At 42.2% G+C, this 26,478-nt stretch overlaps 1 protein-coding gene across 1 annotated transcript; it reads right to left on the bottom strand.

The window, feature by feature from the left end:
- Positions 1 to 5,222: 5,222 nt before the first annotated feature.
- On the bottom strand, positions 5,223 to 26,199 carry LOC311122573 (protein SSUH2 homolog). The gene is made up of 12 exons (XM_084196915.1): positions 26,053 to 26,199; positions 17,542 to 17,643; positions 17,120 to 17,195; positions 14,201 to 14,330; positions 13,850 to 13,910; positions 10,260 to 10,381; positions 9,774 to 9,836; positions 9,598 to 9,680; positions 9,372 to 9,464; positions 8,646 to 8,751; positions 8,043 to 8,150; positions 5,223 to 7,533 (listed from the first exon to the last, which is right to left on the bottom strand). The coding sequence occupies exons 1-12, from the start codon at positions 26,075 to 26,077 to the stop codon at positions 7,393 to 7,395; spliced, it is 1,110 nt and encodes a 369-aa protein (XP_084053041.1). The 5' UTR covers positions 26,078 to 26,199; the 3' UTR covers positions 5,223 to 7,392.
- Positions 26,200 to 26,478: the final 279 nt, after the last annotated feature.

Below are 26,478 nucleotides of genomic sequence, written 5' to 3'. Positions count from 1 at the left end.
TCAACCCCATAGAAAATCTTTGGAGGGAGTTGAAAGTCCGTGTTGCCCAGCGACAGCCCCCAAAAAATCACTGCTCTAGAGGAGATCTGCATGGAGGAATGGGCCAAAATACCAGCAACAGTGTGTGAAAACCTTGAAGACTTTGTTTGACCCGTGTCATTGCCAACAAAGGGTATATAACAAAGTATTGAGAAACTTTTGTTATTGACCAAATACTTATTTTCCACCATAATTTGCAAATAAATTCATTAAAAATCCTACAATGTGATTTTCTGGATTTTTTTCCTCATTTTGTCCGTCATAGTTGACGTGTACCTATGATGAAAATTACAGGCCTCTCTCATCTTTTTAAGTGGGAGAACTTGCACAATTGGTGGCTGACTAAATACTTTGTTCCCCCACTGTATATGATGTTTTGGTGAAATGGTTTACCTTCTTTAAATTTAAGAAATATTGTCTTGTTCAGTTACCAAAAGCCCACATATCTTTAAGATATTTTCTAATTTCTCTCCCTCATGACGAGGGAGGATAATGAATGTTCACAGAAGCAACAAGTAATGGTAGACCGAGGGCTGTTGCGGTGGCCGTATTACTGCCACACAGGCGGTCACGAGTCATGAAGGCAGTAGCTCAGTTGGTAGAGCATGGCGCTTGCAACGCCAGGGTTGTGGGTTCGTTTCCCACGGGGAGGCCAGTATGAAAATGTATGCACTAACTGTAAGTCGCTCTGGATAAGAGCGTATGCTAAATGACTAAAATGTAAACTCCACATGACCGTTTAGTCACAGTAATTAGGCTTCTCCAAGCTCTGATGCTGCTGATGGTCATTAGTAGCCTACCAAACTTGCTAACTGCCTGGTACTCAGCACTCTATTATCACTCTGACATCAATGCAAATGTAATCGAAAATCTAATGAAACACTTCATGAGAGCTCATGTTGCGCAACATTTCTATAGGCTATGCAATTGAGTGAGAAAACAGAGTGATGCCATTAGCTTTCTATAGGCTAGACCTACTATATTTATTTCTCAACTTTATTAATATTAAGCACATTGCTTCTCTTTACAACAGGAGTATAGCTTACCTGGCTGGCATGAAAATAAACCACGGGGAAAAGAGTCCTCTATTCGCTATTTAAGTGCATAGATGACATGTATTTTTTCCCACTACTCCTGTTTCGATACAGGTGCATGATAATAGTCCATTCTAAATCAAAACAAATTTCACACATACATTATCTAGTATATGTAAACACAAGATTAAATCAAGAATAGTATGATGGGTGACAATATTAGCCTATCACTTGTGAATGATGCCCAGCATAAGGCAAGAAACAATACCTTTTTTTGCGTCTTTTTCGAATCATAGTCACACACCTCATGTAGCCTAGCCCATAGGCCTATATGTTTTGATAAGGTTTGTATCACAACTGAGGTGGCCAAATAACTTCTTAAAATTAAGCACATTAATCCGCTTTACAAGGGGTGTAGAGCCTAACTGCCATACAAAGCAGCGAGTGAGTTTCAAGTTTGGGCAAGATCATTTTCACCATAAAAATGCACCTTTATAATTTACATTTAAGTCATTTAGCAGACTCTCTTATCCAGAGCAACTTACAAATTGGTGCATTCAACTTAGGATAGCAAGTGGGACAACCACATTTTGATCACAGTAAATAAATTACATGCACAATCGCATTTGCGGTCACTTTTGATAATGGTGTTTTCCCTCTAATGGAACATTCGTGCTTATAGCCAACTGCCTTGTGTGCATTGCTGCGCTTATAATGTGAAAAAATAGCCAAATAGTTTATCAACTTTTGTACTATGGGGGATAGTAGATTGACATAGGCTAGTGCTTTTGCTATTCGTTAGGCCCACTCATCTTGTTGGCTGACGAAAAGTAAATGTGGAAAGTTCTTCCAATATCTTAAATATGCACCTCGGAATTGGATAAGGGCACGCGCAGTTGCGTCCCCGATGTGTCTCTCTTCACTTGTAGCCTGTGAGAAAGACCTGATCACCTCATGGAGAGCCAAGTGAGTGAGAGGTGCTTCGGAGCAGGCAGCACTCAGGGAGAAGGGAATTATAATTATTATATTTAGCCCAAGGGCACAACGGCCACTGGCCGCAAAAGGCATGGATTTTTTTTGGGGTGCATTACGGCCACACAAAGGGGATGCCTGCATGAAATTCTAGGCATTATCAAGTGCTTGTCAAATTGTGAATGAGTGACTGATGTAGTGTGTTCAGCCCATGGACCCAATCAAAGCAGAGCTCATTCCATTCAAGATATCATTAGTCACATCATGCAATGTATTAAAAATAAAAACATATAGCCCAACATTTGTAGAACAACTAAAGTTTTTTTTTTTTTTTTTTTTTTTAGGGGGTAGATCAGCTTTAATATTTCAGATAGATTGTAACTTCCATCAATGTAATTGTCTGCATCACTTCCAATCCCCCGTTTTTTTTCTCGCAAATATACATACATACATACATACATACATACATACATACACACACACACACACACACACATATCATTTTTAAAATTATATTTCCCTTCATTACTTTCCAACCCCACCACCCCTTCCCCAATTGGAGTAAACTAGTGAACAACAATGCTTAGGCCTCTACTTCCAGCCCATACATACTATATACATGTTATGGGCACAGTCAAATTCTACAATAATTATATTTTGTTTGTTTTTACTCCTGAACTTCCTCCGATCATTTTCATGATGTCCATCTTCTATATGCCATATTTTTCACAAAAGCTCTCAACCTATAACCTATATACTTATTATGGACACAGAATGCTTTACATTAGTTATCTTGGTTGTTATTAGTTGTTGTTATTAGTCCCATCCTTCAGCTCCATTCAACACCTCCCATCTATCTCTTAACACCATCCATATTGGATTTCTAAAATTACATGAATAAATCTAAATGAAGCATATAGGAGTACCTATTTCTTTGTTAACCGCACTCCCTCAAATCATTTGGAGAAAATAAATATCCTTTCTATTTGATTCAGCTTTGTTAAATTGTATTCTTCATACTATAAAATAATATAAAATAATTTCACGGAATTCGAAGCAAATCTTGTCTGCTAAATGAACTAGTGTAGCCCAAAGCCATAGCCACATCAGTACCTAACATAAGGACAACTCAGAGTACGCTATTCTGTTCTTCTGAAATAAGACTACATTTTCTTCACATCATGTTTCTTTAGACCTGTCTAAAATAAATAATGGATTTATTGTGAAGGTGTAGGCTATATTACATGGATTTATTATACTTTTTTATTCATTTTTATGTAGATGTTCCAAAGGTCAGCATCAGTGGCTTGTAGGCTGTGTGTGGAAGCCAGGAGATGCTAAATGTGTTTGTTAATTAACGGTCAATTACCGTGAGACCGGCAGTTACTTGCTCGACAATCACCTGCTGACAAACTTTTGTGTCTGCCACAGCCCAAGGTATACCAACCTACGTAGTGATTTTACTGATATCAATTTTGTTTATGAATTAATAAGTGATTCAAACTCTTAATTCTGTTACCAAATTGGTAATGAAATTAACAACAAATCTGTAACAGAATGACTGCAACGGAATTGACTACAATGGGAAATCATAATAGTCACAAACCACAGATGGGTCACCTGCTACTGCCCTCCCTTCCACTGGCATACTGTTATGTTCATTCCATAACTGTTTTCTTTGTCTTTCTGTTGTCTTGTGGTCAAACCAAGAGTGTTACAACCTCTCCCTCTTTCCAGTTAATGTCACCTCTCCCAGCACTTACGGACACCTACCCATGAGCCCGCTCCCTTTCCATTTAGGGTAACCAGCATCCTTACCCACTGAGCTCCGACTGACACCGGACGTCTATGGGCGTTGAAAAGTAATTGAAATTTGGTCAGTCCTTCTTGGTCGGACTGGAACCAAATCTGAACATATCATTAGACGTACGTTTCACAAGTTTGGAAATGTGGATATCACAGTACTGTACAATAGCGAGTAGAGCACAGCAGAGTACAGTGCAATAAAGAAAAGTAGAGTATAGTACAGTACAATATATTGTACTTTACTGAACTCTACCCTGCTGTGCTGTATTGTACTGCAGTGTACTCTGCTGTGCTGCGATGTGATGTCCATACTTATGAAACATGAGGAGAATGACATTCATATCCATAATTATGCATTTCTGTGTAGTGCAGATCAGGGGACCCATGATGTAATTCCATTACTGTAATCCCTTACCACTTACTGTAGTTCAAAAACCAAAATAGCTTTTTTAATCTCAAGTTTGCCATGTCATAGCTGACACCCCATTCTTTCTGCAGACATTTTTGTATCTTAATTCGGAGCAGATATTTAAAGAGTTTTTGGAAAACGTGGTTTCATAAAAACTTGAGGGAGATTTTACCGTAATTCCGTTACCAAAGTTTGCATCTGCACAGTTCTTCCACTAAATTTTTGTTTTTGTAAAATGTTCAGTGGAAATTGTTAAAAGTAGTCCTTGTGCATCGAGTTCTATGGCTTGTTAAACTTTGAAATCAATGTTTTTTGTTAGGTATACATTTTAAAAGGGAGAAAACTGAGTCAAAGCGTAATATCTTTACCGTGGAATTGCCCGTATCTTACCGACACTTTCTCTATTTCACAAGTGTGCAGTAACACTGTAAATGCCAATACATTAATCATAGGCCTAATGGCAGTATACGGCATTACACAAGCATTTCGCTACACCCGCAATAACATTTGCTAAAAATGTGTATGTGACCAATACAATTTGATTTGCTTGCACACCGCAAATGGATATTCCAGTTAGGCTACTCCAGTTCCCATCATTACAGATTAAAAATGGTGACTCACATCCATAGTTAGATAGATGCTGGACCGACAGGCAGGGCCCATCGTTGTCTAAAAGGCCTCATTCGTTTTTTCATTAAGAAATGAAAGGTAATTAAATTGCAACATGGACCCAAACAGGCAGCCATAGAGTTGAGACAAGAGGCTCCCACACTCAATGGAGGCCAATTATGAGTCCCAATCATAGCTGGATTATAGGACATAGCTCAACACATGTTTTATGGAGGAGAGAGAGAGAGAGAGAGAGAGAGAGAGAGAGAGAGAGAATATCATTGTTTAGTTGTGATATTTAACAGCAAACGCACTAAAAAGAAAATAGATCACACCCTACTTACAATTTTGTTGTAGATGTTTTCAATTATGTTTTATTCTAGATTCTGGAAGCATGCAATTTGCCAATGTGAGAATGTTATATAGCCTAAATTGACAAACATTTTAATTTGAATATTTTATAGCTTTTATCATCAATTAATCATGCAGGGTTTCATACAGTTTGTAGACTAGCCTACATGTCATAGTTGATGGGAGGTATGGGCGCAACTTTCACTGGGGACGGGGGGGACATGTCCCTCCCACATTCCGAAATAGCATTTTTGTGACCCCCCCTACCTCCTCCCATGAACTATGACATGTAGCCCCCCCCCCCCCCCCCCCCATGCATAATCAGAGGACGGCATGTATAATCTCAAGGTTACCCCTTTGGCCAGTAAACATATTTAACAAGGAGGCTCGTTTGTACAGTATGGTCAAGATAAGGCTCTCTTCAATCTGTAGCACAGAGTGGTTGACATTTAAAAGGCAATGTTTGCGGTGTAACATTTGTTACGTAGCCCTTAAGGCTGTTTCATGAAAATAATTCTGATCAACTATATTAAAATATCAATACTAATATATTGATAGAATAGTAAATAACATTCTAGAATGGAATAGAATACGAATAGAATATAAAAATTGCTTTTCTAGTCACCAGAACAATTATGATAAGCTCTCTCAACACTCTTATCCTAACGATCATGCAATCAACTCAATGGCCAGATTGACTAAAGCTTTGGTACAACTACATACAGCTGAATTTACAACATCATCTTTTGAAAAGGTGAATGCAACCACAGGATGTAGTTTGGCCAAGGAAAAAGGAGAGAGTGATTACATACTCATCATTAGAATAGTGGAATAGTATACCGGAGGTTACGTTGAGCTTCTGAAAATCAGCAATCAATACATGGAATCAAATGTACAGTACATACATTAAAGCAGCATTCGTTAATTCATGATCTGACATCAGTGGTTTGCATATGCCAAGTGTAACAAATTATGGAGTAACGCTTACAACTATGCAGAGACAGTCTTGATTGAAGATGCAGGTAATGTGTTTCCATAACGACAAACCGCTACTACACAGACACTGCGCGCACACACACACAGACACAGGATATAGATCCAGCCACTAAAAGCACCATGTCTGAACATTACCCTGAAGCTATTACCATAGAGTTTGCATTCTCAGGCAAAACACACAGACAAGTAGAAAAGTGTAACAAAAGTACTGGTCTGGAAGTGGTTGCATCGTGATATTACAGGACCGGAACATGCTAGTTATAACAATCTTTAGGTAATATGCGGTTTACGAAAGTTCAAATCAGTAACTGTTTGTTACATGCAATACGTTTTGTGGACTTCACCGGATAGAGGTTGCTCTCCGGTTTTGTGATGAAACAAAGGTGTGGTTGAGTTTATTCTGCCACTGTGTCTTCTTATTGTCGTCTCGGTCTTTAGGCCTATGTATCACGGTGTCAAGGCATATGAACTAACAGGTTACAGAGCAAACAACGCAATTATCACAACAGATAGGTTGTAATATGGCATTTCTTTCCTGGCTTGGCTTCCCCAATGATTTTACCCATACACTGCTACTAGCAGGTATCGATGCCTGCTGCCCAGCATAGGACAACCTGTCATCAGCATCTAGCTCTGAGGAGCATTCCTCGAAGACAAGGTCTATCCCCAAAATATTCAACAAAATTCCATATTGTATTCTGTCTCTGTTGTCAATCATACCTGCAGTTAAGCCTGTACTCAATTGAAATACTATTGTAAAACTAGTAGTTAGGATTTAGGCTGGGATTCAACCCAACGCCAATGAACGACCTGTCCTTTACACAGCGATAGATAAGACTCTTAAAAAGGCCATTTTGAAGACGCTCGTAGAGATCACATTCACGGTCAACGAACGCTGCGGATCTGGCTCAACCTGAGACAAATCTATCAAAGAACAAGTTATGTGAATGTGTTTGTTTACCCTAATTTAACCTCTTAACTCCTGGGGAGGGAAAAGGCTCTAACTAACTAACTAACTAACTACATAACTACATAACTAAATAACTGATAAACAAAACCTTTATTCATACTGAGCCGAACTAAGCCGAGTCAAGGCAAGCTGTACTGGGCTGGCCTGGTGACACATCCACCAAAAAGGGTATGGTTAAGTGACTGGCTGGCTGGCTGGCTGACTGGTTACATAATGGAGCAGCAGCAGGTGGCAGGGTAATTAGGAACTTTGACCTGGTGTTCGTTCCCATAGATATAGTAAACATGGGTGCCTCCCTTCCACTTGTAGGTCACCTTGGTGATGGGGATCAACTCGATGGTTTGTTGCTGAAACAGAAGAGCAAGACCATTGATCCTATTGGTTGATAGTCAGGTGATCATCAATAAGCAGCACGAGGCTCAAAGGGGTGGCTTCCTGGTTTCCTGCACACAAATGTAACCTAATCCGGGATTAAAACGCATTTTAAATGGAGATTCTCCATCGAGTTTGCTTTTAATGTCCAGGACTAGGCTTAATCAGTGTCCGGAAAACCGCCCCCAAAAGGGTTTAAGTCAAGAAATATAGGGCTAACAGATGTTGTCATATCCCGTGTACAAATATTATAACTTCCGCTTGTTTAATCTGTCTGTACCCGTTAATGTAACACAGTGGTTCTCAAACCACTCCTCAGTTGTAGTCATGAACTAGCTCACTTGATTCACCTAGTCAAGAGCTCGATAATTAGTTTACAAGTTGAATTAGGTGTGCTAGCTTTGGAATAGTTCAAAATCCATGGAAAGGCTGCGGGTCCCAGAGGAGAGTGTTTGAAAAACCACTGCCGTAACGAATATTGTACCTGTTGAAGGATGCGTGAGTTCTGGGAGTATTTAGCCTGGTGTTCTCTAACCAAACGGTCTGAAGCCTGGGATACAGTTGGATCTGGGAAGCCATGTACTGGATACAGCTGATGGACAGAGGATGGTGATGGTGTCACACACACACACACAGACACAGACACAGACACACACACACACACAACATTACAGTAATATGTCAGAAACCATAAAATGATTTTTTAACCAATAGAAAAAAAAAGACAAAAATGTCACACTCACATGTCACATCATGTGTTGCATAGTTTACAAGGGGAACCTAACAAAGGGCAAACGTTTTGCACCGTAGCAAAATGTTTTGGAAATAAAAACCGTTTACTCTAAACACTCTGCCACGAGTGTAAAAGCTGTCGAGTTCTGTTTTGTTCTTAAAACAGAAGTTGTAGTTAAGCAGGGGAGCAAAGAGAATGGTTAAATTGTTTCCAGGAGGGACTAACCTTGTAAAGCAGGGACTGAACTTGTCCAATAAGAAATGTTTTGTTTTTGTCGCAAAACATTTTACATTGCAAAGCGTTTTTGCACCTCAGTCTGGATCGACTGCAGAACATGTTGCGTTCCTTCCTTACCATGTACTGGGCGTTTTTGAAGAGCGTCTTTCCCGTCACGTCGCTCAGATTGTCAACCTCCAGCCCACTGTTCTGCTCCACAACATAGTCTTCAACATTATCCTTCCTGAAATAACAACAATCCTCAACATTATCCTTTCTTGAATAACAACATAGTCCTCCCTGAAATAATAAAGCAGTGGTACACCATTTGTTTACCACATTTTATGATCATTTCAGCCTTTCCAAACCATCATCTCGTAATAAGAATATATAATTTACAAAAACATGTGTACCTCATAACAACTCACCATTCGACTTAAATTAAAAACAAAAACCGATCAATTGTGAATCCAAATTAGGAACTGTTCATATCGCGTTGCAGTACAATCAACTTTGGATATTCAATGATTTCTGTTCAGTGTCTCTAAATGTAATCTCTTAGTATATAACTATACTAAAAATATCTTAATTTAAGTTTAAAATATTTACAACAATTATCTTAATAAGTTTACAATTTTACAAAAAATCTTAATAAGTTTAAATGTTTACTATAAACCTCTTAATAAGTACAAAAATGTAAAAACTAAATTATTTTAAAAAAAGTTTACCATTTAAAAAAATATATGTTCATAAGTTTAACATTTTACAAAAAATATCTTATAAAAAAAATGTCTTTAAAAATTTACTTTTATTATAAATCTCTTAATGAGTTTATAATTTTTATACAAATTCCCAACGACTCACCATTCGACTTTAAGGTTGATGTAGGTCAACAGCTGCTTCTTTCCCTTGCAGGTCTCACATTCTTTATTCCCTTTACCATTACACTTAGAGCAGCTAGAGACACAAGCAACATCAAGTCAATAAGATACGTCTGTATAGAAGTCTGTCCTGTACACCTTCAAGAGGCAGATTGTCTTTGAGTATTTTGTCATTGTATTATTATGTCGAAATGAATGACTGGACTTACTTCTCACGTCCTCTTTGATTGCAGTGGGTGCAGGGACTCTCTGCTCCCCGACTGCCAGATCCATTGCAGACCCAACACACTTTCTAAATGAAGAATCAATGAATAATTGTAACGAGGTGTGTGTGTGTGTGTGTGTGTGTGTGTGTGTGTGTGTGTGTGTGCGCGTACGTGCTTACCGTTCCAGACCCATTGCACTCAAGGCAGGGCATCTTCCCAGAGGCACTGCAAGTGTGGCAGGGCTGCACAAACAGAGACAGTGTCATCAAACCTTCTCTTGTAGATTACTTGTTGATCTAGTCCTAAAATAGAGTATGACTAATCTGTCCTTTCCTGGCCAATTTTTATTTTATTTTATTTTACCTTTATTTAGGTAGGCAAGTCAGTTAAGAACACATTCTTATTTACAATGACGGCCTACACCAGCCAAACCCAGACGACACTGGGTCAATTGTGCGCCGCCCTATCGGCCGGTTGTGATACAGCCTGGAATCGAACCAGGGTCTGTAGTGACGCCTCAAAGCACCGAGATGCAGTGCCTTAGACCGCTGCGCCACTCGGGAGCCCAATGATAGTCATACATGGAATACAATGACCCACAGTATCATTTGTCAACAGTGACAATAGAAAACAACCCTTTGTGATTCAAACAGACAGACAAACACCTGCTTAGATGAAGTGTAAGGGACTTTTATGTTCTCCTCATGGTTTTGGAACAGGGAGGGAGCTGTCACTGGGATTTCCCACGGCCGGGGGGCGGTCTGCGTGTAGAAGTCTGCTGGTTCACCTGTCAGGTACAGGAAACACAAGTTATGGTCAGAGCCATAAGGACTGATGAGATCCTGAATGGATCCATAAGGACTGATGAGATCCTGAATGGATCCATAAGGACTGATGAGATCCTGAATGGATCCATAAGGACTGATGAGATCCTGAATGGATCCATAAGGACTGATGAGATCCTGAATGGATCCATAAGGACTGATGAGATCCTGAATGGATCCATAAGGACTGATGAGATCCTGAATGGATCCATAAGGACTGATGAGATCCTGAATGGATCCAGAAGTCTGTACTGTACCAAGTTAGCTAGCTGAATAAACTAAGTTAGAGTCTATTCCTAGAAAACATTGAACCGCTGTAGTTTACAACAATTATAATTTCTAAAGTGGAAGTTGGGAGAGTTATATTTGAGTGTTTCAGTGAAAGGTAAGTGAGGGAGGCCCCGCTCTCTCGCTTCCCCAGATGTTTAGTTACATTTATTCCGATCTCTTTTGCATTACTGTAGCCTTTTCTGTAGCCTGTCAACTATGTGTCTGTCTATCCCTGTTCTCTCCTCTCTGCACAGGCCATACAAACGCTTCACACCACGTGGCTGCTGCCACTCTAATCTGGTGGTCCCTGCGCGCACGACCCACGTGGAGCCCCTGACCCATCTGTCTATCTCCTCATTTGAATTCCATGCTGTCACAGTCACTAGCCCATTCAAGCTTAACATCCTTATCATTTATCGCCCTTCAGGTTCCCTTGGAGTTCATCAATGAGCTTGACCCCTTGATAAGTTCCTTTCCTGAGGATGGCTCACCCCTCACAGTTCTGGGTGACTTTAACCTCTCTATATCTGCCTTTGACTCATTTCTCTCTGCCTCCTTCTTTCCACTCCTTTCCTCTTTTGACCTCACCCTCTCACCGTCCCCCACTACTCACAAGGCAGGCAATACGCTTGACCTCATCTTTACTAGATGCTGTTCTTCTACTAATCTCACTGCACCTCCCCTCCAAGTCTCCAACCACTACTTTGTATCCTTTTCTCTCTCGCTCTCCTCCAACACTACTCACTCTGCCCCTACTCAGATGGTAATGTGCCGTCGCAACCTTCACTCTCTCTCTCCCCCGCTACTCTCTCCTCTTCCATCCTATCATCTCTTCCCTCTGCTAAATCCTTCTCCCTCCGGGCTCCGGGCAGCCGAGCGGAAATTGAGGAAAACTAGACTCCCTGCGGACCTGTCATCTTTTCACTCCCTCCTCTCTACATTCTCTTCCTCCGTTTCTGCTGCTAAAGCCACTTTCTACCACTCTAAATTTCAAGCCTCTGCCTCTAACCCTAGGAAGCTCTTTGCCACCTTCTCCTCCCTGCTGAATCCTCCTCCCCCTCCCTCCTGCCTCTCTGTGGATTACTTCATCAACCATTTTGAAAAGAAGTTTGACGACATCCGATCCTCATTTATTAAGTCAAATGACACTGCTGGTCCTGCTCACACTGCCCTACCCTATGCTTTGACTTCTTTCTCCCCTCTCTCTCCAGATGAAATCTTGCGACTTGTGACGGCCGACCGCCCAACAACCTGCCCGCTTGACCCTATCCCCTCCTCTCTTCTCCAAACCATTTCCGGAGACCTTCTCCCTTACCTCACCCCGCTCATCAACTCATCCTTGACCGCTGGCTATGTCCCTTCCGTCTTCAAGAGAGCGAGAGTTGCACCTCTCCTCAAAAAAACAACACTCGATCCCTCCGATGTCAACAACTACAGACCAGTATCCCTTCTTTCTTTTCTCTCCAAAACTCTTGAGCGTGCCGTCTCTAGCCAACTCTCCTGCTATCTCTCTCAGAATGACCTTCTTGATCCAAACCAGTCAGGTTTCAAGACTGGTCATTCAACTGAGACTGCTCTTCTCTGTGTCACGGAGGCTCTCCGCACTGCTAAAGCTAACTCTCTCTCCTTTCCTCTTATCCTTCTAGACCTATCTGCTGCCTTTGATACTGTGAATCATCAGATCCTCCTCTCCACCCTCTCCGAGTTGGGCATCTCCGACGCTGCTCACTCTTGGATTGCGTCCTACCTGACAGGTCGATCCTACCAGGTGGCATGGCGAGAATCTGTCTCCGCACCACGTGCTCTCACCACTGGTGTCCCCCAGGGCTCAGTTCTAGGCCCTCTCCTATTCTCTCTATACACCAAGTCACTTGGCTCTGTCATATCCTCACATTGCTACGCAGACGACACACAATACATTTTCTCCTTTCCCCCTTCTGATAACCAGGTGGCGAATCGCATCTCTGCATGTCTGGCAGACATATCAGTGTGGATGTCGGATCACCACCTCAAGCTGAAACTCGGCAAGACGGAGCTGCTCTTCCTCCCGGGGAAGGACTGCCCGCTCCATGATCTCGCCATCACGGTTGACAACTCCATTGTGTCCTCCTCCCAGAGTGCAAAGAACCTTGGCGTGACCCTGGACAACACCCTGTCGTTCTCCGCTAACATCAAAGCGGTGACCCGATCCTGCAGATTCATGCTCTACAACATTTGCAGAGTATGACCCTACCTTACACAGAAAGCGGCACAGGTCCTAATCCAGGCACTTGTCATCTCCCGTCTGGATTACTGCAACTCGCTGTTGGCTGGGCTCCCTGCCTGTGCCGTTAAACCCCTACAACTCATCCAGAATGCCGCAGCCCGTCTGGTGTTCAACCTTCCCAAGTTCTCTCACGTCACCCCGCTCCTCCGCACACTCCACTGGCTTCCAGTTGAAGCTCGCATCTGCTACAAGACCATGGTGCTTGCCTACGGAGCTGCGAGGGGAACGGCACCTCCGTACCTTCAGGCTCTGATCAGTCCCTACACACAAACGAGGGCATTGCGTTCATCCACCTCTGGCCTGCTGGCCCCCCTACCTCTGCGGAAGCACAGTTCCCGCTCAGCCCAGTCAAAACTGTTCGCTGCTCTGGCACCCCAATGGTGGAACAAGCTCCCTCACGATGCCAGGACAGCAGAGTCACTCACCACCTTCCGGAGACACTTGAAACCCCACCTCTTTAAGGAATACCTGGGATAGGATAAAGTAATCCTTCTACCCCCCCTTACCCCACCCCAAAGAAAAAAAAAAAAAAAAACATATTGTAAAGTGGTTATCCCACTGGCTAGAAGGTGAATGCACCAATTTGTAAGTCGCTCTGGATAAGAGCGTCTGCTAAATTACGTAAATGTAAATGTGAAATAATATAAGGACTGATGGTAATGACTATAAGCAGACCTGGGTTCAAATAATATCGTTTTTCTTTCAAATAGTTTTCCCTGCACTTGACTGAGCTTGCCTGGCACGACGGTATCAATAGCATAGTCCCAGAAGTGCCAACCCCGCCCATCTGACACTCCAGGCAACTCAATCAAAACGCTCTCAAAGTATCTGAAAGAACCAAGGTCTGGGGATGAACCAAGAACTGGTAGGGAGCATTATGGGTAGTGTAGTTTACCTGCATAAGGCTTGGTGGTCCAATCTGTAGATCTGGACTCCGTGAATGTCTCCAGGCGGTACTGTGGACAGTGAAAACACAATAAGCACAACCAGGCAGCATTTTATTTTCCCTATTATTGTGTTGTTGTTGTTGTTGTTTAGCTATGAGAGCATACCAGTAGCTCCACCGGACATATTGTCCTCTTTAAGCATGAAAAATAAACACAAAATTACAATTTAATGTGTTTCTAAATGTATTATGTACTTAATTCTGACAAACAAATTAAATCATTATAATAAACACATGTACTGTACTGTCCATCATTCATGTTTTGAGAAAAAAAGAGAGAAGATGGGATTCGTCTGTTACCCGATAGGTGTTAAACGCCTGCATGTTAGTGATCACTCCATCCTTGGCAGGGGCATTGCTATAGCAGCAGTAACCAGACGCGTACATTATAAAACGCTCCCGCGCCACATCTTCAGTGAGGGAGGGGATGCTAGACAATGTGAGAGAAAATAACCCACATCAAGACGACACCTCAGAACAGGGTTCGCTGGTAATGCATTGTTGAGACCCTTTGCTCTAGCCTGAGTGCCTGTTTCTGCTCTCTTGACAACTCCTTATAGAATTGCTATGCACAACAGTTTGACAATGGAGTAAGCAAAAGCACAAACATATCTGGGACCAGGCTACTGTTGAGCCCCTTTGCTCCACTAGCAGCAAAAACTAAGAATCAGTCAAGTAGACTAAGTCAAGACAAGACCTCATGTTGTAGGGCCCTGAGGTACTGGTCAAGTTAGTCAAGACAATACCTCATGTTGTAAGGCCCTCAGGTACTGGTCAAGTTAGTCAAGACAAGTCAAGACCTCATGTTGTAGGGCCCTGAGGTACTGGTCAAGTTAGTCAAGACAAGACCTCATGTTGTAGGGCCCTCAGGTACTGGTCAAGAATTCTATCCGCCTGGATAGAATTCCGCCCCCCCCCCGCCTAGCTCTATTGAAAATCAATCCACTGCCACTTCCGTGTCTAGAAAGCCCTTAATGGTGCCCTGTCCTCTATAGATTCAATCAATGAACAAGGACATGATCATCTAGACTAGTAGGCCATGACGACAAAGCAAAACACTCAACATTGTCTAAGAGAATGATCTTGGGTCATTTTAGCATTTTCCCCACTAATGTTCAAGGTTAGGATTAGAGGGCGGAAGCTGATTCTAGATCTGTACCTATGGGAAACTTCACTGCCAGGCCTGAGAGAATTGTTCCAAAATTATGTTAGCCTTGTTAAACCAGAATGATCTCACAAACGAAGCGAGAGCATAGCATTCTGTCTGGTTTCACAAGGATAGTCCTACAGTGAGGGTAAAAAGTATTTGATCCCCTGCTGATTTTGTACGTTTGCCCACTGACAAAGAAATGATCAGTCTATAATTTTTATGGTAGGTTTATTTGAACAGTGAGAGACAGAACAACAACAAAAAAAAATCCAGAAAAACGCATGTCAAAAATATAAATTGATTTGCATTTTAATGAGGGAAATAAGTATTTGACCCCCTCTCAATCAGAATGATTTCTAGCTCCCAGGTGTCTTTTATACAGGTAACGAGCTGAGATTAGGAGCACACTCTTAAAGGGAGCAATCAATCAATCAGATTCCAAACTCTCCACCATGGCCAAGACCAAAGAGCTCTCCAAGGATGTCAGGGACAAGATTGTAGACCTACACAAGGCTGGAATGGGCTACAAGACCATCGCCAAGCAGCTTGGTGAGAAGGTGACAACAGTTGGTGCAATTATTCGCAAATGGAAGAAACAAAAAAGAACTGTCTTCTCCCTCGGCCTGGGGCTCCATGCAAGATCTCACCTCGTGGAGTTGCAATGATCATGAGAACGGTGAGGAATCAGCCCAGAACTACACGGGTGGATCTTGTCAATGATCTCAAGGCAGCTGGGACCATAGTCACCAAGAAAACAATTGGTAACACACTACGCCGTGAAGGACTGAAATCCTGCAGCGCCCGCAAGGTCCCCCTGCTCAAGAAAGCACATATACAGGGCCGTCTGAAGTTTGCCAATGAACATCTGAATGATTCAGAGGAGAACTGGGTGAAAGTGTTGTGGTCAGATGAGACCAAAATCGAGCTCTTTGGCATCAACTCAACTCGCTGTGTTTGGAGGAGGAGGAATGCTGCCTATGACCCCAAGACACCATCGCCACCGTCAAACATGGAGGTGGAAACATTATGCTTTGGGGGTGTTTTTCTGCTAAGGGGACAGGACAACTTCACCGCATCAAAGGGACGATGGACGGGGCCATGTACCGTCAAATCTTGGGTGAGAACCTCCTTCCCTCAGCCAGGGCATTGAAAATGGGTCGTGGATGGGTATTCCAGCATGACAATGACCCAAAACACACGGCCAAGGAAACAAAGGAGTGGCTCAAGAAGAAGCACATTAAGGTCCTGGAGTGGCCTAGCCAGTCTCCAGACCTTAATCCCATAGAAAATCTGTGAAGGGAGCTGAAGGTTTGAGTTGCCAAACGTCAGCCTCGAAACCTTAATGACTTGGAGAAGATCTGCAAAGAGGAGTGGAACAAAATCCCTCCTGAGATGTGTGCAAACCTGGTGGCCAACTACAAGAAACGTCTGACCTCCGTGATTGCCAACAAGGGTTTTGCCACCAAGTAATAAGTCATGTTTTGCAGAGGGGTCAAATACTTATTTCCCTCATTAAAATGCAAATCAATTTATAACATTTTTGACATGTGTTTTTCTGGATTTTTTTGTTGTTATTCTGTCTCTCACTGTTCAAATAAACCTACCATTAAAATTATAGACTGATCATGTCTTTGTCAGTGGGCAAACATAGAAAATCAGCAGGGGATCAAATACTTTTTTCCCCTCACTGTATATGGCACGCTCCGGGGTGAAGTTTCCCCTAGGTACAGATCCAGGATCAGCTTCCCCTCCCCACAATCCTTTACCACTAGTAGGGAAATCACAAAGCACCTAGGGCCAATATCACTCTACACCGTGGTGCAAGAAATCCCAGGGTTAGATTCCCGCAGGAATCACACATGTATGAACTCACTGTACCCTACTGTAAGTCGCTTTGGATAAAAGCTTCTGCTAAATAGCTTACAATACATTACCTCCACATTCAACAATGAATATAGCAATCCATTACTCTGTGTGTGGGTGTGGGTGGGGGTGGGCGGGTGCTCGCGTGTGTGGAACATCAATCTAAACTTAATATCCATGTCGTAATGTTATTGATGGGTCCATACTTCCAGTCTTGTGGTACAGGTGCAGGCTCTGGATCCCGGGTCGGGTGTAAGGGCATCGGTGGGGGGAGATATCCACCTATAGAGACACAAAGGCATTAGGCTGTTCATACATACTTCATCAATGAATATGAAACTGGAGCATACTGATACTTCTTGATCTGTTTTCTCCCTGGTATGAATGATCTCAGGGATCCTACTTGATGACTTCATAAGGTAGGATTTTTTTTTACATTTTGCTCATCTCTAAACTGTCAATAGACATAACATCATAATACGAGACTGAAAACGTGTCGGACATCACAAGAAAATTCATAATTACACCCCAAATGTTTTCAAGAATCTTAAGACATTATAAATAGCCATGATGATGATGATGATATTGAGTATCTTTAGAGGGTTCTGATGATGACGACGACTCCTACCTCCTCCGCCAGCCAAAGTGCCCTCGTACCCTGGTACGTTGCCAAACATGGTAGCTGGGGGAGCCATGGAGCCTGGGGCGGGCACTGCAGGGGCATAGAGGGCTGAAAGAGAGAAAACCAGCCTTAGTTTGGTTTTTTTGTCCTGTGTTTTGGCAACCATTAAATTCATTCACAACAGTTCGTGCATTTATCAGGAGTGAGGAGTCAACAGTACTTAATTGAAAGAAGGCTTTAGTTTTAGTTAAGTAGGCAGCGTAAAAAGACACATACTGTAACAAAGCACATCAACTGTAATCCTGGGACAACAGTCCCACCAGTCCAATGCATTATCAGAAGTCTTCATTAACTGTATGTAGAGTGATAAGTAGGGCTGTCCCCGACCCCCAAAAAAATCTTGGTCGACCGAAACTAGTCTGTTCTTCGATTGGTCTAAATTTTTAAATGTTTATTTTTCCATATATATATATATATATATAAAACACCCCCTATGTGTTTTAATAAATTAAACGATATGCATTGAGCTTGTCTGATGCTTTAAGCTTACGGTTTGATGAAATAAGACAAAAGCCTCAAGAGGGCGTCAGAGATCTAGATAACCAGAAGAAGAAAACCTGACCCAACTATTCTCCTCCCGCTCCTGCTGGCTTTCGCAGATTCTGCCATTACTCTCTTGAAGTTGCCGGTAATAGGCTACATGAGGAGTCGGCAACCTTTCTCATGTGGAATGCCAATTTATCTTACCATTTCTACAGATCTGCGTGCCAGTTATGATTTTCATATGCAAATTTCCGTTAAACTGTTTAATTTAATTTATAATAACGTCTTCATATCAAAACATTGTCAGGTGGTTAATCAAAATGCTATCTATCTAAATGAAAATTATACAAACCTAAAAAGTAACTTTATTGCCAACTATGTAAAAATAGCCTACATAAAGCCAACAAATACAAACATTTTATAAAATATTCTGGGCCCTGAGAGTTTTCAGCGCCAGTGAGCTCGGGACAGACACAGCTGTAGGCTATTTGCGCAAGGGATAATAAGCAGTGCTCGACTTGGGCAGGAGCTCACCGGAGCTGAGTACCAGCACCTAAAATGTTCTACCGCTTGAGCTCCTGTTCCGCTTATAGAATATTAGCTCAAAAGTATTGTGGAGCTCCTCACCTAAGTAATAAAACAGTACCAGCACCCAAAATGAGTACCGGAACCTATTTCAGTCCAGGTCAAGCACTGATAAGAAGTAATCAGGTACGCCTATTTTATGACGTTTCCACTAGATCAGAGCATGACATTTTTCCCTGTCACGCTGAGTGGTTATTGAAAGGGAGAGAGCTGGAAAGATTTTTCAAATACATTGAGGAACTATTATATAATTCACAATGGATGTAGGAACAGACTTCGTTTGCTTGCTGTTTGAGGTGAAGAAAACATTACTATGAGTAGTAATTCGCGGTGGTGCGTTAAGCCAATCAGAAATACTATCAGATCCCCAAATGGGCACATTTATATGCCTACATTTGCGCGTAGGCCAGGTAGCCTATAGGCCTGCTTCTATGCGTGTGTGTCCTTACTCAACATTGACTGGAGCGCTCCAAACAAAAGACAATGAATAAATTGACAAAACTCGTAAATGGAATGAAATAAGCCAAAACGTGTTTCTCACAAGTGTAGGTTGTGCACTCTGCAATTAATGTGTCCACTCCGACAATTAGAACGGGAAGACTGGAATAATATTATTGAATGTATTAAAATAAGTGACCATAGCCTAACTAAAGTAACAAACATTGTAGATTAGAAATTATAGGAATTAACAGTAAATGTACTACTGGTGATATACAGTATCAATCAAAAGTTTGGACACACCTACTCATTCAAGGGTTTTTCTTTACATTTTACTATTTTCTACATTGTAGAATAATAGTGAAGACATCAAAACTATGAAATAACACATATGGAATCATGTAGTAACCAAAAAAAGTGTTAAACAAATCAAAATATATTTTATATTTGAGATTCTTCAAATAGCCACCCTTTGCCTTGATGACAGCTTCACCAAAGTTTCGTCAAAATTGGGCCAGTGGTGTCTGATATACCTCCCGAGTGGCACAGTGGTCTAAGGCACTGCATCACAGTGCTAGCTGTGCCACTAGAGATCCTGGTTTGAATCCAGGCTCTGTCGTAGCCGGCCGCGACCGGGAGACCCATGGGGCGGCGCACAATTGGCCCAGGGTAGGGGAGGGAATGGCCGGCAGGGATGTAGCTCAGTTGGTAGAGCATGGCGTTTGCAACGCCAGGGTTGTGGGTTCGATTCCCATGGGGGGCCAGTATGAAAATAAAAATAAAATAAAAAAATTATGCACTTAATCTGGATAAGAGCGTCTGCTAAATGACTAAAATGTAAATATCGCGTGTGGCTAACATACGAACGTACAGTAACCCTTATTTCTGGTTGTAGGTATTTAACACTACCTAAATTGGAGGACTTGTGGGTTCGGCATTAAAAATAACCACAGGTTGCAACCAGTGACGTGTATAAACCCTGGATGACTGACAGGGGGCGCTGTAATGAAGCCACCGCTCAGCCATCTTGGTACTCCAACCATTGTAAAAAATATTTAGGAAGCTATAGAAATGCATTTATTGATGTCTAGTTTTTGACACGTTTATTCTATTACAGACACAATTAATGCATACTTTTAAAATTATATTATGTGACCTGAACACACAAATAAAAAATGAAATATATATATATATATATATTTAAATCCTTAAAGTATCATTTTCAGAAAGTACTAATGTTACTGTCCCCACTACAACAACATACTTTAAAAAAAAAAAATAAATACATGTAATTTTGTCCTTGAAACCTTTCAATTGAACTACTGTAGAATTCCACTCATTCCTTTGGAGGACTGCTCCTACTGGGTCCTACATCTGTATGATATGCTATAGATATATGCTACAGATACTGTATACAGTGCCTTCAGAAATTATTCATACCCCTTGACTTATTTCACATTTTGTTGCGTTACAGCCTGAATTCAAAATGGATTAAATCAAAGTTTTTTTTCTCACCCATCTACACACAATACCCTTTAATGACAAAGTGAAAACATGTTTTTAGAAATTTTTGCAAATTTATTGAAAATGAAATACAGAAAATAATTTACATAAGTATTCACACCCCTAAGCAACTCCAGTGTAGATTAGGCCTTGTGTTTTAGGTTATTGTCATGCTGAAAGGTGAATTCAAATCAAATTTTATTTGCCACATGCACCGAATAAAAATAGGTGTAGACCTTACAGTCAAATGCTTACTTACAAGCCCTTAACCAACAATGCAGTTAAGAAAAAAAGTGTTAAGTAAAAAATTAAAAACAACAAATAATTTAAGAGTAGCAGTAAAATAAAATAACAGTAGAGAGGCTATATACAGGGGGTACCGGTACTGAGTCAATGTGCTCTTTTACCCGGTTAGTCAAGGTAATATGTACATGTGGGTAGAGTTAAAGTGACTATTCATAGATAATAAACAGAGTAGCAGCAGCGTAAAAGAGGGGGTTGGGTGGGGTGGGCAATGCAAATGGCTTATGGCTTGGGGGTAGAAGCTGTTAAGAAGCCTTTTGGACCTAGGCTTGGCACTCCGGTACTGCTTGCCGTGCGGTAGCAGAGAGAACAGTCTACGACTAGGGTGGCTGGAGTCTTTGAAAATGTTTAGGGCCTTCCTCTGACACCGCCTGGTATAGAGGTCCTGGATGGCAGGAAGCTTGGCCCCAGTGATGTACTGGGCCATACACACTACCCTCTGTAGTGCCTTGCGGTCGGAGGCCGAACAGTTGCCATACCAGGCGGTGATGCAACCAGTCAGGATGTTCTCGATGGTGCAGCTGTAGAACTTTTTAAGGTTCTGAGGACCCATGCCAAATCTTTTCAGTCTCCTGAGGGGGAATAGGCAATGTCGTGCCCTCTTCACGACTGTCTTGGTGTGTTTGGACCATGATAGTTTGTTGGTGATGTGGACACCAAGGAACTTGAAGCTCTCAACCTGTTCCACTATAGCCCCGTCGATGAGAATGGGGGCGTGCTCAGTCCTCTTTTTTTTCCCTGTAGTCCACAATCATCTCCTTTGTCTTGATCACATTGAGGAAGAGGTTCTTATCCTGGCACCACATGGCCAGGTCTCTGACCTCCTCCACATAGGCTGTCTCATCGTTGTCGGTGATCAGGCCTACCACTGTTGTGCCGTTGGCAAACTTAATGATGGTGTTGGAGTCATGCCTGGCCATGCAGTCATGGGTGAACAGGGAGTAGAGGAGGGGACTGAGCACGCACCCCTGAGGGGCCCCCGTGTTGAGGATCAGCATGGCAGATGTGTTGTTACCTATCCTTACCATCTAGGGGTGGCCCGTCAGGAAGTCCAGGATCCAGTTGCAGAGGGAGGCGTTTAGTCCCAGGGTCCTTAGCTTAGTGATGAGCTTTGAGGGCACGATGGTGTTGAACGCTGAGCTGTAGTTAATGAATAGCATTCTCTTGTAGGTATTCCACTTGTCCAGGTGGGAAAGGGCAGTGTGGAGTGCAATAGAGATTGCATCATCTGTGGATCTGTTGGGGCGATATGGAAATTGGAGTGGATCTAAGGTTTCTGGGATAATGATGTTGATGTGAGCCATGACCAGCCTTTCAAAGCACTTCATGGCTACAGACGTGAGTGCTACAGGTTGGTAGTCATTTAGGCAGGTTATCTTAGTGTTCTTGGGCACAGGGACTATGGTGGTCTGCTTGAAACATGTTGATATTACAGACGCAGTCAGGGACATGTTGAAAATGTCAGTGAAGACACGTGCCAGTTAGTCAGAGCATGCTCGGAGTACACGTCCTGGTAATGTTGACCTGCTTAAAAGACTTACTCACATCGGCTACGGAGAGCGTGATCACATAGTCATCCGGAACAGCTGATGCTCACATGCATGCTTCAGTGTTGCTTGCTTCGAAGCGAGCATAGAAGTGATTTAGCTCGTCTGGTAGGCTCATGTCACTGGGCAGCTCACGGCTGTGCTTCCCTTTGTAGTCTGTAATAGTTTGCAAGCCCTGCCACATCCGACGAGCGTCGGAGCACGATTCAATCTTAGTCCTGTATTGACTCTGCCTGTTTGATGGTTCGTCGGAGGGCATAGCAGGATTTCTTATAAGCGTCCGGGTTAGAGTCCCGCTCCTTGAAAGCGGCAGCTCTACCCTTTAGCTCAGTGCGGATGTTGCTTGTAATCCATGGCTTCTGGTTGGGGTATGTACGTACGGCCACTGTGGGGACGACGTCATCGATGCACTTATTGATGAAGCCAGTGACTGATGTGGTGTACTCCTCAATGCCATCGGAAGAATCCCGGAACATATGTGCTAGCAACGCAGTCCTGTAGCTTAGCATCTGCGTCATCTGACCACTTCCTTATTAACCGAGTCACTGGTGCGTCCTTCTTTAGTGTTTGCTTATAAGCAGGAATCAGGAGGATAGAATTGTGATCAGATTTGCCAAATGGAGGGCGAGGGAGAGCTTTGTACGCGTCTCTGTGTGTGGATTAAAGGTGGTCTATAGTTTTTTTTCCCTCTGGCTGCGCGTTCAACATGCTGGTAGAAATTAGGAAGAACGGATGTAAGTTTCCCTGCATTAAAGTCCCCGGCCACTAGGAGCGCTGCATCTGGATGATCGTTTTCCTGTTTGCTTATGACCTTATACAGCTCATTGAGTGCAATCTTAGTGCCAGCATCGGTTTATGGTGGTAAATAGACAACTACGAAAAATATAGAAGAAAACTCTTGGCAAATAGTGTGGTCTACAGCTTATCATGAGATACGCTACCTCAGGCTAGCAAAACTTAGAGACTTCCTTAGTATTACATTTCGTGCACCAGCTGTCGTTTACAAATATACACAGACGCCACCTGGTTAAATAAAGGTTAAATAAAAAGAATGACGAAATCCCTGAGCAGTTTCCTTCCTCTCCGGCAACTGAGTTAGGAAGGACGCCTGTATCTTTGTAGTGACTGGTGTATTGATACACCATCCAAAGTGTAATAAATAACTTCAATATGCTCAAAGGGATATTCAATGTCTGCTTTTCTTATTTTTACCCATCTACCAATAGGTGTCCTTTGTGAGGCATTAGAAAACCTCCCTGGTCTTTGTGGTTGAATCAATGTTTGAAATTCACTGCTCGACTGAGGGACCTTACAGATAATTGTATGTGTAGGATACAGAGATGAGGTAGTCATTCAAATATAATGTTAAACACTATTATTGCACACAGAGTCCACGCAACTTATTATGTGACTTGTTAAGCAAATGTTTACTCCTGAACTTATTCAGGCTTGCCATAACAAAGGGGTTGAATACTTATTGACTCAAGATGTTTCAGCTTTTCATTTGTAAAAATTTCAAAAAAAACATAATTCCACTTTGGCATTATGGGGTATTGTGTGTATGCCAGTTACAGAAAATAATCGATATTTAATCAACTTTAAATTCAGGCTGTAACACAACAAAAATGTGGGAAAAGTAAAGTGGTGTGAATACTTTCAGAAGGCGCTGTATGGTTTAGGTATGCATAGATCTAAAAACAACTTGCGGGATCGTGAGCCGTAGGGCTGCAGCTGTTCTTTTCCCCCAGAATCCCTGCTAGTGATATAATACTGTACCGTGGAAAGGGCCTGTGGAAACCTGTTTATGGTGGAAAGGAATACCAGGGGTGTGTTCAGTAGGGAGAAAACACAGCCATTATTTAGTTTCCTCTTATTGTCCCCCACCATGAAATCAGGGAGGGGACTGTGGATCATACGTTAGTCACACGCAATATCTCAGACAGCACTGGCCCGATCTTGACGAAACGTAGGTGAATGATGCGTCTTGCCATAGAAATATGTCATTTACAAAATTACACTGGTTGGCCCAAGGCGAGAGCTACAGTCATTAACTGACATTTGTGAATCACAACCAGAGAAGAAGAGACGCATCATTCACCTGACGAAACGTAGGTGAATGATTCGTCTTGCCATAGAAATATGTCATTTACAAAATTACACTGGTTGGCCCAAGGCGAGAGCTACAGTCATTAACTGACATTTGTGAGTCACCCAGAGAAGAAGAGGTGAAGCAAGGGGGATTACCGGGCCCAAAATCTGTCTTCTCCAGTAGGTGGAGATTTCTTTGACACGTGTACAGGGGTTGATTAGCTAAAGAGACTTGCAGGGCTCGACATTCAGGGCTGTCTGCTGACTGCTAGGTTAGGTTCAGTGGAGGCTGGTGGGAGGAGCTATAGGAGGACGGGCTAATTTTAATGGCTGGAATGGAATCAATGGAAAGGAGTCAAATGTGGTTTCCATGTTTGATATCATTCTATTTAGTCCATTCCAGCCATTACAATGAGCCCATCCTCCTATAGCTCCTCCCACCAGCCTCCACTGGTTAGGTTAGTGAGGGGCAGACATGGAGAAGACACAGAATAATGCACGATCAAGAGGGATAAAGAGCAGTTACTTCATGAGGTATCTCTACCTGAAAATACATGATCTAAGTGATTGATAGTAAAATAGTGATTTTGTCAGACAACATAGGCAGCAGCTCAATAGAGATGAGATGATGACTTGGAATTAAATAAAGTAATCAAATAAAACATTATATATGGCCAATATACCACGGCTAAGGGCTGTTCCTATGCACGACAAAACGCGGAGTACCTGGACACAGCCCTTAGCCGTGGTATATTGGCCATATACTGTATCACAAACCCCCGAGGTGCCTTATTGCTATTATAACCTGGTTACCAACGTAATTAGAGCAGTGAAAATAAATGTTTTGTCATACGTGTGGTAAAATGTCTGATATACCACGGCTTTCAGCCAATCAGCATTCAGGGCTCGAACCACCTAGTTTATAGCAGTAATGGAGTCACTACCACTTGTATTAGTTGTTTTATTCTGTTTGTTACAGCATTCCATATGGAGGCGAAAGAAACGCACACCTGTTTAGGCGAGGTGCTGGCTAACTGAGTAAAACACTTGAAACAGAAAGGGAGGGCCGCACCCTCTGAGCTCAGTGGCAATCATTTCATAACCTAATAACCAACGTTTCGACAGACAAGCTGTCTTCATCAGGGTTGCAGCATTCAACCCACATAATGCAGGCCTACTTTTCATAAAATAGAATCAAAACGAAACTGAAATCGAAAACCATTTTATCTTTTTTTAATCATCTAAAACGGAACCGACCTCAAAAAGCACTAATCTCTCAGCACTATGGAGTAGTCTACAACAGCTGACGTATTTCTATAGAAATAGACTGGTTGTCTAGGCACTGTTAAATAAATACATGGTTACTTTTCCTAGCCTTTGAAATATGGCCGTTCCTCTAACTCTGGTCTGCAGTGTGTGCTTTAATAATAGTCAACCCGCACGCGTCCTACTCGCCCAAAGCATTTTTCTGTTATAAATACTACATTTTCTATACATTTTAAAAACTTACCTTGGCCCTCGTGAGGATGAAACATCGTTTCTGGCAGACACCCCCACTAATCATAAGAAATGAACGAGATGATAGACTTGTAGCGGCTCACTCAATCACTCCCGCCAGACTGTCGACCCTCCTTATATTACCACCAACTTCTTCTTCTTCGATGAGGTTTAACGGCGGTTGGCATCCAATAAATGTTGCATTACCGCCACCTACTACATTTTTACATTTTTTTACCTACTAGACTGGAGTATAACTCCCTTCGCTTTAAAAAATAAAAAATAAAACCCTATCATCTAACACTACACTCACAAAAAAATAAAAATAATAATAATAATATTAACTACCATACTCCACTATTTAAATATATTTATTCCTACTTCAGGCCAACAGCCTGAAAGAATGGGACACCACCACTTAACACACCCTGTAACTCTT

This window comes from Coregonus lavaretus (genome assembly GCF_964263955.1).
Source record: "Coregonus lavaretus genome assembly, contig: HAP1_SCAFFOLD_570, whole genome shotgun sequence".
NCBI classification, from domain to species: Eukaryota; Metazoa; Chordata; class Actinopteri; order Salmoniformes; family Salmonidae; genus Coregonus; species Coregonus lavaretus.
The sequence above is the reverse complement of the archived record's forward strand: the minus strand, read 5'-3'. Positions and strand labels throughout refer to the sequence as shown.